This window comes from Sceloporus undulatus, chromosome 3 (genome assembly GCF_019175285.1).
Source record: "Sceloporus undulatus isolate JIND9_A2432 ecotype Alabama chromosome 3, SceUnd_v1.1, whole genome shotgun sequence".
Classification (NCBI taxonomy): domain Eukaryota; kingdom Metazoa; phylum Chordata; class Lepidosauria; order Squamata; family Phrynosomatidae; genus Sceloporus; species Sceloporus undulatus.
The window spans coordinates 64,446,882-64,460,344 of NC_056524.1; the positions used below are offsets into that span (position 1 = coordinate 64,446,882).

The following is a 13,463-nucleotide window of genomic DNA, read 5'->3' on the forward strand; positions in this document are numbered from 1 at the left end:
TCTGAGTGTGGCAATGTCTCTGTGGATGAAGCAATGCCCATTTTGCAACTTGTGATTACAGAGTCCAGATCTGATTTGATTTTAACTAACTTTATGCCAAAATGTACCAGATACTGTAATCAGATCTGTATTTTCTATGAACTATTCTTCTATATAAATGTTTAGAGGTGAATCCCAGACCTTTCAGATACAACCAGATGAGCTTTGACAAGCCCCAGAAATTTGTGTAATCTTTGGATAGATGTTGAATCTGGAAAGAATGTATTTGTGGGTTCCTCATCAATAAACAGATGGATATTACTGGATCATTCCTGAATTGCTTGCCTAAGTTCTAGAATAAGCAGTGGGGTGCTCGCTTCGGCAGCACATATACTAAAATTGGAACGATACAGAGAAGATTAGAATAAGCAGTGGGGAAGAACTAATACATATTCTGCACACATTCATGCACCTGGACTTACACATATTGAAGATTATTGCACTGGGTTCTCAGCCCGGGCTGGCAGGAAACGGAAACGAGTGGGGGACAGATTTTCATTCGTTCCGTTCCCCCTCTCTTCCCTTCCCATTCCGTTCCAGAGGGAACGCTTTTTGAGAACTGTTCAGAACAGTTCTCAAAAATTTCCCCCTCTGGAATGGATTAAGAACAGAAGAGAAGGGGAACGGAACGAAAGAGGGACGGGTGTGTGCAGTAAAATCCGTCCCCCACTCGTTCCGCACTCGTCTCTACTCCTTCTGTTCCGTGCTCAGAACGGAACAGAAGGAACGGAAGGAACGCAGTGCGATAAAGCTCATTGACTCAGATAGAGCTCCTGTATAGAGCTCCCACCCAGATGTTCACCAAGCTGAAATTTGGTTCAGTTTTAAGGGTATCGTGTACATATAGATCAGTTTTGCTAAGCATATCCAGATGTGCCCACAGTTTACTCTTCAAATTTATAAAAAAGCATAACTTTCAAATTGTAATATGAAACAAAAAGTAGTTTACAGTTGATAATTTTAATTTCCCCCCCTGCATAGCCTTGTTCATATGAGCTCAAGAGAAATCTGTAGCAGAATTTAGCTGCATTGCAATGTTATCTCACCATCTTCAATGTGAGCAAGAGAGTGCACTTCTCTGTCTTTGTTCTCTTCAGGTGGAAAAGAACACATCTGAAGAGAAGAGGTTCCAGTTCATGTGGCAGCTACCCATGTAAACAAAATCCCTGATTTTCTGGTGTTCTTGATTGTGTGGAGAGCTTCCACATGAACTGGAACTGCTCCTCTTCATAAACTACTTTCCACGGGAAACTGACAGTGATTGGGCCGAATGGGTTTAGATAGTCTCTTGTTCACAGAGTGAAGAAAGTGAGGTAATTGCTGAATATGACTTTCATAGAATCAAAGAGTTGGAAGGACCCTAAAAGCCAGGGAGTCCAATCCTATGCAGTGCAGGAATCCACTACTAAATCACCTCACATACTGTAGGTGGTCATCTAATCTCTTTTTTAAAACTTCCAATGAAAAAGAGTCCACCACAGGGTGACCAGATGCCTTAACTACAGGCTATTTTGCTGTTGAAGAGCTGTTATCTTAAGAAAATTCTTCCTAAATGTTTGGCAAAATCTCTTGTCTTGCACTTTGAATCCATTGCTTCAGGTTCTGCCTTTTAGAGGAGTCTCCCAGCTCTTCACACATAACTACATCCCTGGAAATAAATATTTGTACTTATTGATTTCCAGCTCAAAAAAAAAAAAAACAGATTTCCTGACAGTCATGAAACTGTGAGGAAGAATAATAGATCAGTAAGAATTTTGCACAATTTTTCTAAGTATTTCAAGAACCTGAAGTGTTGCAAAGGAATTCCCACAAGGTGTGTGTGGAGGGGGGGGGGGGTTGAACAAAAAACTCCCTGCAAGTTTCCAGCACAGGAAAGCTGTTTTCTACACAGAAAGCTCTCTCTCTCTCTCTCTCTCTCTCTCTCTCTCTCTCTCTGTGTATGTGTGTGTGTGTGTACTTCAAATATAGGTGGAATATTGCAGAGGAATATTCATTTTCTCCTGCAGAGGGTGGAAAACTACTGTAATTATTCATTCTTGCATACAAGAAGGAAATAGTTCAGGGTTTATATCTTTAATGGGGAATGGTGATGGCCATGTAAACAGCTTTGCAGGCCTCACTTTACTAGCCCCCAATCTATGCCCTTCCTCAGCAACCGGTGAACCACCAGCTGTACACAGCTCTCATTAGCCAAGCATCCTGACCCACCAGGGGCTCAATAAATCTCTTTTTCTACTTCCACTTCTCTTTGTCTGAATGCTTGCTCCACTGAGTAAGAAAATATAACAAATACAAGAAGATCTTGAAGAGAAGACAGATATTAGCCCTAACGTAGCATATATTGCCTAAAGGGCCCCACAAGAGTACTAGAAAGGCACAGGAGCTTTGAAAGGTTTTGAATTCATCTGGTTTTGAATTCATTACAAGAACATGTAATGAGTGTTTGATCCTAAAGAAGCAACAGAAGAACAACTTTACAGTAACATTGAAAACCCAGCTTTAAAAAAATAAAATAAAATATCCTTGTGATTTACATTAAAGAACCATATTCATTCCGAATCCAGAGAATCTCAGAAGCATAACACCATATATTGCTACTCACAGAGACAACATCTGATAGGCAGGCCAGCATCTTGAGACATGGTTACTAAGCGAATTGGTGGATATGTGGTATTAAATCCCACATGCTTTTGCACGTCCAAACAGCAAGTCCATAGCTGAAAACCTAAATTAATTGTGTTTACTGGATCCAAACAATTATGGTCTCATAGACAAACAGACAGGAAGACAATTACTATTGCCCAACCCATGCACACAACTGATGTTATCAAACATAAGAATGTACACTTAGGGGCTTCATTCTGATGCACTCAGGTTTGTTTAGTCTGTGGCTAGTGGGTGCTGAATATCGGTGTCTTCTAGGTTTCTCAGGACAGGAGCAGAAGCTGCAAAATATGGCCCCTCCAGTGATTAGAAATCCTGAGGTGATCCAGCCTAAATAAAGGGCGGCTCCCAGTTCATGTTTCCGGGCAACCTGGTTTACTGGATTGTAGAAATCCTTGATGATATTGTCAGCAACCAAGGAAACAGGAATCAACACAATGATGCCAGTTAGAAGAAAAATGATTCCAGCAGTCGACAAAATCTTGCTTTTTGTTTGCTCATCATTGCCAGGACATCGCATGCACTTCATGCCAGAGACAGCAATTAGAAAGGCAATAACTGACAATACACAAGCTGTGCACATCAGCCCTCTGGATGCTTCTAAGGCCATTGGAAGGGCCAACATGGACTCATAGAATTTGCACTGATATTTTCGGATGTGGCTGACACACACCATCCAGAGGCCCTCCCAAATTGTCTCAAAGACTATAATGTTGTTTCCTGTGAAAGCCGATACTTTCCATTGCGGCATCAGAGTGACAGTAAATGTTCCAACCATACCAATGCTCACAAGCAGCAGAGCCACTGTTTGCAATGCACAACAAGCCATGGGGCTTCTCAGAAAGTTTCATACAAACAAACAAGCAAAACACTTTTCTAAAGATGCCCTTAATCCCTCTTAAAAGACAATATGCTTCTCATAATTTCCTCAGAAAAATTCACTCAGTCAAAAATGATCAGGAATACTTTTCTAGAGTTCTTCATACCCCATCATGGAGGAGAAATTTCTCATAGCTTCTTCATGCAACAAAGAAATTTCAGATTGTTCATCAGTGTTATAGATGGCTGAAGAACAAACAGGAAGAAATCCACTCACGCTTAGACAAAAGAAGTTTTTGTATATTTCTTTTGAGGTGCTATAAGAGGCCAAGGCCTAATGCCTTATAACCAATCACAAGCTATGTAGGGGTGAGTCCACATGTCTCTCATCTGACTTTGTTGCTTTTTTGAATTTTAGTGTTGTTACAATGCTATAATTAAATGATTAGTTTCTAATTTTGAATGGCCAATTACAGTGCTTATACATTTCACGCAACTCTAAATACTGTACCAGTGTCATCATAAGGGGTCATCTAAGCTGGATGTTTTGTCAAGTATGCATGTCACCTAAATTAAACTAGTTACAGTTTGCTGGTGATGAAAATTTAAGGATGCACACAGGGAGGGGTTTAGATGTTTTCTAGCATTGCTCAGGACAAGGGAATGTGAATTGTATAGAAAGACACATAGTGCAATTGTAAAAAATAGTACAAATGATATTGTGAATGGGTTTTTTTTATGTTCTGCCCAATCAGCTCTCTATATAGATGTGCCCTGATTATAAGTGGATGTTTAACACATATAAAGAAAATCAGGATAAACAGAACTTGAAGTGTCTCTTCTATGACTAAAAAGAATTCAAGAGCTGATAAAGTACAGCATGAAAACTTATCTTTGAAGAAGCACTGAAGAGGATTTAAACCCTGGCTTAGATGAAGCATTGGCAATGAAAAGCTCAGTCACATAATGAAGATTCTGCACATACTATATATGATAATATCACACTACACAGTTATAGTGTTATAATTCCACTTTTAACTGCTATGGCTGCATCCTGTGGAGTTCTGGGATTTGCAGTTTAGGAAAGGGTGCTTAGAATTCTCATCCAAAGAGGTGTTAGACCTCACTGAACTACAACCCCCATAAATCCACCAGTAAACTATAGCAATTAAAGTGACATTCTCTTCCCATTATAGTAGAGTGGAAGTTCCTTCACCAGCCTCCTCTACATCCTCCTCCCATATTCTTTATAACTGAAGGGATCCATTCAGATCCATCCTCAGGATAAGCCAAGAAAATTCTGTTGTATGAGGCAAAAGACAAGACGGAACCCACATACAAAAGCTTACAAGACTGACAGTTGAGATGGTGACATCCAACAGCCTATCTGACACAACAGGTTCACTTAAATGGGGCTCAGCACAGACCATGTGACATGCTGTTCCATGGTCTCTATCAGAAAGGAACATCTGGCAAGCTCGGGAGAAACAGCTATATAGTCAGCCATCATTACCTCCCAATATCTGCTACTTGAGACATTTGGTACACTCTGCTTAGTGACAGGACCAGCTTTATCTACCCCCACAACAGCATGATGATAATCAGGAAATGGTTGGAGCCCCCTACCCCAAAGACCTTTGCTACTGAAAATGACATTTACTATTTAAAACAAGTGAGATGGCAACTACAGTAACATTGGCAAAACACTCAGAGCAAATCTGACTGAACATGTTCTAGAATCTACTTGATGACCAACTCTGTGGTGATGCAAGCATCAGAAAAGTCTTTTTAATTTGCCACCATTTTATCCATTGCATACAAAATGTCATCCAGCAGAGCTGATCTGAGTCATTGTGGGCTTTCTACACATTGGCCCACAAGAGCAGAATCTAGACCACTCAGTAGCCCACTGTGAACAATTTACTAAGCACTTTGAAAACAAAACTCACTCAGATCTGTTGTGACATGGATGCTACAATTAATACAGATCCTGTGGTTTTAATCTTGGCCCCTGCATGTCCAACGTTAATGGGTGAGTTTTGAACTTGTGCAGCCTGAGTATGTGGACAAGATCTTTAGAGAAGTGAAAATCACCACATGTATCTTTGCCCTTCCTGGCTTATCAAAGAGTTCCAGAGAAGGGCTTTCTAGATATGTAATGAAAGTGTGTATTACCTTGCAAAAAGTGTGCAAAACATGGTCCCCATCTGCCTAAAGGAAGGCGTTGTAAGGCCCTTGGTTTTTTATTTTCTTTTTAAAAGGCCTCCTTGGACTTCACACTACTGCTGTCTCCAATATCCCAATTTTGGGCAAAGTTCTGGAGCATGTGGTGGCCTCCCAGTTCCAGGGTTTTTTTTGGATGAGACTGATTATCTGGATTCATTTCAGTCTGGCTTCAGGCCTCATTATGAGATGGAAACAACTTTGGTTGCTTTGATGAATGACCTATGCCAGGAACAAGTGTCCGTGTTGTGTCTGCTGGATTTGAGATCATCGACCATGGTATCCTTCTAGGCTGCCTTACTGGGATCAGACTTGGAGCTACTGTTTTGCAGTTGCTCATTTCCTCCTGAAGGGGCAAACTCAGAAAGTGGTGCTGGGGGATTCATGGATGACTCCTTGCATGTTGGCTCTGTTTGGTCCCTCATGCTAGCATGAAGAAGCTGGGAGAGGCTGCCCAGAGGTTTGGGGTCAGATGTCACCAGTATGCTGATGACACTTAGCTTTATTACTCTTTTCCACCTAATTGCAAGGAAGCCTTTACTCTGCTAAACTAGTTCTAGTATCTGTGATGGACTGGATGAGGGTAAATCAGTTAAAGCTTAATCTAGATAAGATGGTGGTGCTCCTGGTCAGCTGTAAGGAAAAATAGAGATTTAACCTATGTTGAATGGGGTAACACACCTTAAGATGCAGGTCCATAGCTTGGGTGTACTCCTAGATTTAGTTCTGATTCTGAATAGTCAGGTTTCTGTGGTGGCCAGGTGTGCATTTGCACAGTTAAAGCTTGTGGTGCCACATGCCTTGGTTATATCCTGATTGGATTACTGTGATGAGTTCTATGTGGGTTTACCTTTGAAGAGTGTTTAGGAGACTAAAGAGCTGCAGCCAGATTACTAATGGATGCTGATTACAGGGAGCACACAACTCCCTTGTTGCAACAGCTCCACTGGATGCCAGTCTGCTTCCAGGCACAACTCAGAGTGCTGGTTTTCACTTATACAGCTCAGGCGCAGGGTATTTGAAGAGTATCTTTCCATATGAGCCTACCCAAGATCTAAGATCTGCAGAAGAGGCTCTTTGTCTTCACAAGCATTGCTGGTGGGAACACAGAAGGCCTTCTCTGAGGCTCCTGCCACACTTTGGAATGTACTCCCTAGGGAAAGTAGGATGGGCCCTTCTTCGTTTTCCTTCCAATGACAGGCTAAGACTTTTCTTTTCCAATAAGCTTTTGGAAACTGGTTTTATTTTATTTTATGACATTTACAGTGCTGTAAAATTTCAAATCAATTTAAAAGTAAATTTAATTATGTGGATCATAGAATCATAGAATCGTAGAGTTGGAAGAGACCACAAGGGACATCCATTCCAACCTTCTGCCATCCAAGAACAGACAATATTGATATTTGATACTGTTCTAACCTTGGGGTTTTATTTATTTATTTATTTATTTATTTATTTATTGTATTAATAGCCCACATTCCTCCCAAAATAGGCCAAAATAAACCTACAGTTCCTAGGCCTTTTCACAAATATAATCACTGTATGTGATTTAAAACTTGGAGAGGGTCCAAAGGAGGGCCACCAAAATGGTGAAGGGCCTGGAAACCATGCTTTATGAGGAAAGACTTAGAAAGCTAGGTATGTTTGGCCTGGAAAAGAGACAGTTAAGATGGGATATCATAGCCCTGTTTAAGTATTTGAAGGGGTGTCACAGTGAGGATGGAGCAAGCTTGTTTTCTGCTGCTCCAGAGACTAGAACACGGAGCAATGGATGCAAGCTATAGGAAAAGAGATTCCACCTTAACATTAGGAGGAACTTCCTGATAGTAAGAGCTGTTCAACAGTGGAAAGCATTCCCTTGGAGTGTGATGGAGTATGATTACTGAAAAAGTTATTTATGAGTAAAAACACAGAAGCTAGGAGAGGCTGCAGTAATTTCCTTTTGCCTGACCCTGTTGGGAAGGGCAAGAGTCCACCTCTTCTTTCCTCCTTCCCCCAATCAGTTAACTGAGTGCAAACTCAATTGCACTTTGAACTCAGTTTGCAGGAACTGAACTGAGCTTAGAATAGATGTATTTTTCTATAACCCCCACTTCGTTCAATATCCTGACTTCTCTGGTTTACTATTCCTCTGTAATTCCTAGATCTATTCACAAATACAAATTTCCATGTAGGAAATAAAGTGCGAACTATGGATATATTTGTTCTATAATGTTTTTTAAAACAACAACAACAACAACAACAACGTGCTTATTGTTTTAAATTGCTTGTAAATGCATTGGGGAAATGGGGAAAGGCCATTGTTTTCCAGATCATATACAGTATATTATTTATTACATGGACACCTACTAAGAAATATACATGTTTGACACTTTATTTTCTGTGTGGGGTTACATATAAAACTGATTATTTCATAGGTTATTTCAAATAAAACTATGTTTCAGAATTTTGCATCATTTCCATTACTCCTTAAGTCTTATGTTTCCCCTTTCTTCAGCTTCATGCTGTAGTTTGTATTTCTTCCTGCTAGCCACATACAGACCTTTCTGTCCCTTGGGGCATTATAGCATGTGGTTTTTAAACCACTAATACACTGGGAAAGATGTAGCTTTGGTAATCCTCCGACCCATTGCTGCCCTGTCCCTGACCCTTCCCTTTTTTCATTCATGGGGGAAACCCATGAATGATCTGACAATTGTGCAAGTCCACAAGTGCAAAATGTCACTCCTGAGGCAGTTGTATCCTTCCTCCACCCATTCCTCCCTCCCCTTTGCTATTCCAAAGCACCCTGATTACCTTGATTTTTCTATTATCATCTCTTCTCTTTGGTTCTTTCCTTCTGTACTCCTTAAGACATCAATTGGGCAGCAGAGCTCCAGAATTACATAGAAAAATGGGGGGAGAGGACACAAAAAACGCCTAAAGGTATGCTGAATACAGCATAAGGCAGGATTACAGGAGAGATCAGGAAAAGAGTGCAATGGGGGCAACAGGCCCAATTGCACAAATGAGAGAAGTACGATGATGGCTACCTAGAAAGTGGTATGTTCCCATTTTATTTTACTTGCATGACTGCTGTGAGAAGGGGCTGGTGTGGCAAAGCCTTTAGATTCACATGAGGCTTTTCTGGTGACTTTTTCAGAACTTCAGACATATAGCTCCTAGCACTACTAATCAAAACACATGCAGATCACTGTCTTCTTAACAGATGTTTTCTGGGACAACAGCAACAACAACAAAATGGAGCAGATGGAAAATACATGAAGGTTACCAATGGAAGATGTCACACATCCCTTTAAAATTCCATTAATGAGGCAATGCAATTGCATCATAAATATCTCTTCTCAAAACATCCTCCCTCACAGAATCTGCATCATTTTTTCAGTTCGCTTCATCCATTAAAAATATTCATTAACACTGCATTCTGTGTGACATCACAGCAGAATATCCTGTTGCTAAAGGTAGCTCACAGGTGACAGCCAGGTTTTATTCTATCATGCATTTGTAATCCTAATAAAAGTGACAACAACAACAAACATTGTCCTTTAAGCTTCCAAGATCCAACTGATTTAATCTATGTAGCCAAATACAGTATGGATTTCCTTTAAGATAACATCAGGGATATAATTTAAATGTTAGACTCAAACCTTAGAATAAAACACCTAACTAGAGACCATTTATCAACAAGACAATAGCTGGCATCTGGACAGTGACATACACAGGTGTAACTGAACATTTTAGACTGTAGTTGTGAAAGATGCAGGCATTCAGCACCTCTACCTGTTACAGCTCCTCTGCTCCATCTACCTGACCACACAATGGCCAGAGGAGAACAGAAGGAAGACAAATGTCAGCCAGCCAGCTTCATTCTTGGAGCTGCCTGCAGGATGAAAAGGCATCCTCTTGGACTTCCCACAGTCCTCCTGGGGAATGTTTTCTTCCTGCTAATAATTGTAGGAACAGAGACAGCTGAGATGCCACTGAATGACAGTGGGGACAGTTGCCCAGCCAAAAAAACAGGTAGGTTGAGTGAGTATAGAGGGGGGGAAATTCATGTAGCTACATCTCATGGAACTTTATAATCCATCAATGCAATGCAGGATCTCAGTCAAAGTAGTACAGGTTGAGTATTCCTTATCTGGGAAATTATTGTACTTAATTTTTTTCCTGATCTGGGCACAAGCTGGGAATGGGCTTGAATGAGTGAAAATGGGTTTATCACACAGCAAAACAGCACCGATGTCACTGGGAGACTACAAGCCGTCCCGCAGCCACACACAGCCCGCTGATTTTGAAGTACAGGAGTTTCCATCCTTGCAAAACTGGTGGGATAAGCATGGCTGGGAGATGGCTTGTAGTCTCCTGGTGGCATCAGTGGCCTTTTGCTGTACAATAACACCCGTTTTCACTAGTTCAAGCCCATGCCCAGCCCATGCCCAGATCAGGCAAATAATGAAGTGCAATAATCTCCCTGGAATTCTGAAATCCAAAATACTCCAAAATCCAACACTTTTTTAGCTAGGTACTGCATTTGCTCAGCTGGGGACAGACACAAGCTTTGTAAAATGGCAGAAAGTGTGGATTTATGCCAAAAACTATGCTTGGATTACCACTATTTCACAGATCCTCCAGCCTCATCATGTATATGCAACTATGAGTATTCCAAAATCTGAAAAAAATCTAAAATATAGAACATTTCCCAAGCATTTCAGATAAGAGATACTCATTCTGTATATAAATATAAAGTTAGCCTAAATAAGTATGCATGTTTGTATACACAAACACACACCCCATTATGGATTCTAAACCTCACAGGTCTATGAAGAAGTTCAAGATCTTTTGAATGCTATTAAAGATAGCAATCAAAAGATAAGAAAACATGTGACACTAAAGTAACATTGCCATGAAAAAAGTGGCACAGAAATTTCTTGTTTCTCAGTAGCACAGAACACAACATGCATTCCTGGAGAATCTTTCCTGTTCTCTATAAAGCAGAATATTTAGCCACTCTGGGAAGGATGCTTGAGTTCCATATACCCTCCTAGTGTCCCAGTCTGGCAGGGATGGTCCTGGCTAATCCTCTGCCATTCCTCTTTCTCAACTGCATTTAAAATGTCCTAGTTTCTCTCTCTTTCTCCTATTTTCCTCCTTTGTCCCCGCTTATTTCAATTGCTGCAGAGTCAAGGGCTGAACAGACTGCCCTTAAGGGGTGGCCTGCAGCCGCCCCTTTCAGCACTGTGGGCTGTGACAACTACATGCCATGGCCCTAATCTGGCCAAACAGGATAACTCCTTAGAACAAACAGACTTATGCCCTCTTTCTTCTCTTTCATTAATTGGCACAGGAGTTCCACTGAATCACCAACTGCTCCACTGAGCTGCCAACTAACAATATGGAGGATACATTTTCTATTCATATGAATCAGTGTACCCATGTTTCAATTCTGAAAGGTGGCATGTTCCCACTTGATGTTATGCAATTGGAATTTAGAGCTGGCCCTATTATGAGCCAGCTCATAGTAGCAGTTTGAGCATTGGACTATGACAGGAGAGCAGAGTCTGAATCCTGGCTTGACCATGGAAACCCACTGGGTTTCCTTGGACAAGTCACACTGTCTCAGCTCTCAGAAAAACGTGCCAAGAAAAACCCTGTGATAGATTCATCTTAGGGTCACCATAAGTCAGAAACAACTTGAAGGCACACAAAAACAACCATCTCAGATAATACACTGTAACATCAAATTAGTAGTTATCCATTTTGGTGTTACCATATTTTCCTTTGGGAATGAGAATTTAACAATTATTAATTTTGGGGGCCCATGTGCAAAAAATAATTTGGTCACTTTGTGGTACCAAAAACTTTTCATGGTCCTAACAATGGATGGCTGAGAAAATTGCTGCTCTGTCTGAAACAATCAGAATATCCTGAGCCAGCTTTACTACAGAATAGTCTTCTGCCTAACTCATGCATGCCATGTATGGTAGAGTTGTCATTTGAAAATGCAAACAGATGTAGGTTGTTTCACATGACAAGCTGTTTGTATGGCACTTCCCCCTGTCCCCATCCTAGTGTTAACAAATGTTGTGATGCAAGCAATATATAATTCTAAAAGTACTTTCCAGCTTCAGTGCAGCTAAATACTAGAACGCCTACCAATGTTAACACAACTGGATTGCACATTAACCACACATACTGAAACAATTTGATTGCTGAAAGCAGTCAGACAATTAAAAAAAACATGTTATTAGTTTCTCACCATAGCACACACAACATTCTACTACAGTTAGTATAGGACAATATTACCTGCATTTATGCAATAGGATACAAAAACAGAGATTACTTTGAACTTATAGTGGGGAAAATGGCTCCATCTACTTCTTCTCCTGTTAGAAATAGATAACCTCTCTATAAAATGATACAAGCCATATTTTCAAGGCAGGATTATTAGTTTCAATATTTTGCAGCTGAATGAAAATACAATTTTCAACAGATTTCTACTTTGATTAAACCAGAATCACATTAGTTACCTTTTATTTATGAACCTAAGTATTCCTTTTACTATTATAATATATATGCATTTATTAGTGCTTTATCATTCTCAAGTTTTCACAAGGACAATTCTAAATGTGCCTACTCAAAAGTAAATCCCATTAAACTTGGGGGTGGCTCCCTCATAAATATGTATGGCTTTGTAGTCTCCTGCTGTAATATTATGTCCCACTGAACAGTGCTAGGGTCTAGGGATGCCAGACTGAAAACGAGAGAAAGTGCCTGTATCTTCAATGGTTGTGTAGAAAAGGGAATTCCAGCAGGTGTTGTTTGTTACCTGGTTGCATGACATGCAATTTCCACTTCTAGACAACCATTAAAGCTGCAGAAACCATCTTTAGTTTTAACTCTGGCAACCCTATGGCTGAAGATGAAGTAGAATATAAAAGAATGTTATAAATCAATCTCAACACTTACATTTGCCAGCTCAACTTCCATTATTCCTTCATCCCTAGATAGGGTAGACTCATAATTTAGAGTAGATGTCAGGGCTATGTGGGCATTTATTCTGGGATTTAGCCAGGTTCTGTGGAAATGAAGAAACACACACACACACACACACACACTGCAGTAGGTGGCTTTTGCTCCTTGGGCACTGATCCTATAGTAAAATGCACACTGCTTTTGCATTGTGCAAGTAGAAGGAACATTTCATGGATTGAGTCCTTCCTCCTGAAGGCCCTCTCTTCTTCCAGTCAGAACATTTTTGTATTTCTAATACGGCTCTCTGCTTGGAAGAGTCAGGCCAGGGTGTCATCAAATCCTTGCCTTTCTTCAGTGCTTGTAAGAATGTCCTCTATCATTAAAGATGGGGAACCTTGAAAGGTTCAGCCCTCATGTTTGTGCAAAAACAATAGGATGAGTCCAATTGTTTTTGTACAAACATGAGGGCTGAACCCAGGATCTGGCATGCAATCTTTATAAATGCAGCATAGCAGCTGTTAGATGGAGGCTGATTAAAATAGACTTGTCAACAGCTGTGCCAAAGAGGTGCTGGTCATTCACATAGGATCAGAAAATTAGGTCATCTATATATCATTCTAAAGATATTTTAGCCACTACAGATCTAAGATCATCAGTGGAAAAAGCAGCTCTGTAGCTGTATGCTGTAAAGTGGGCAAACATTTAGATCAGACTCAAATAGGCTAGAACTGGGGTACATTGGTTCT

At 40.4% G+C, this 13,463-nt stretch overlaps 1 protein-coding gene across 1 annotated transcript; it reads right to left on the bottom strand.

The window, feature by feature from the left end:
• Positions 1 to 2,866: 2,866 nt before the first annotated feature.
• LOC121926593 (claudin-8-like) lies at positions 2,867 to 3,532 on the bottom strand. The gene has a single exon (XM_042459685.1). The coding sequence runs from the start codon at positions 3,530 to 3,532 to the stop codon at positions 2,867 to 2,869; it is 666 nt and encodes a 221-aa protein (XP_042315619.1).
• Positions 3,533 to 13,463: the final 9,931 nt, after the last annotated feature.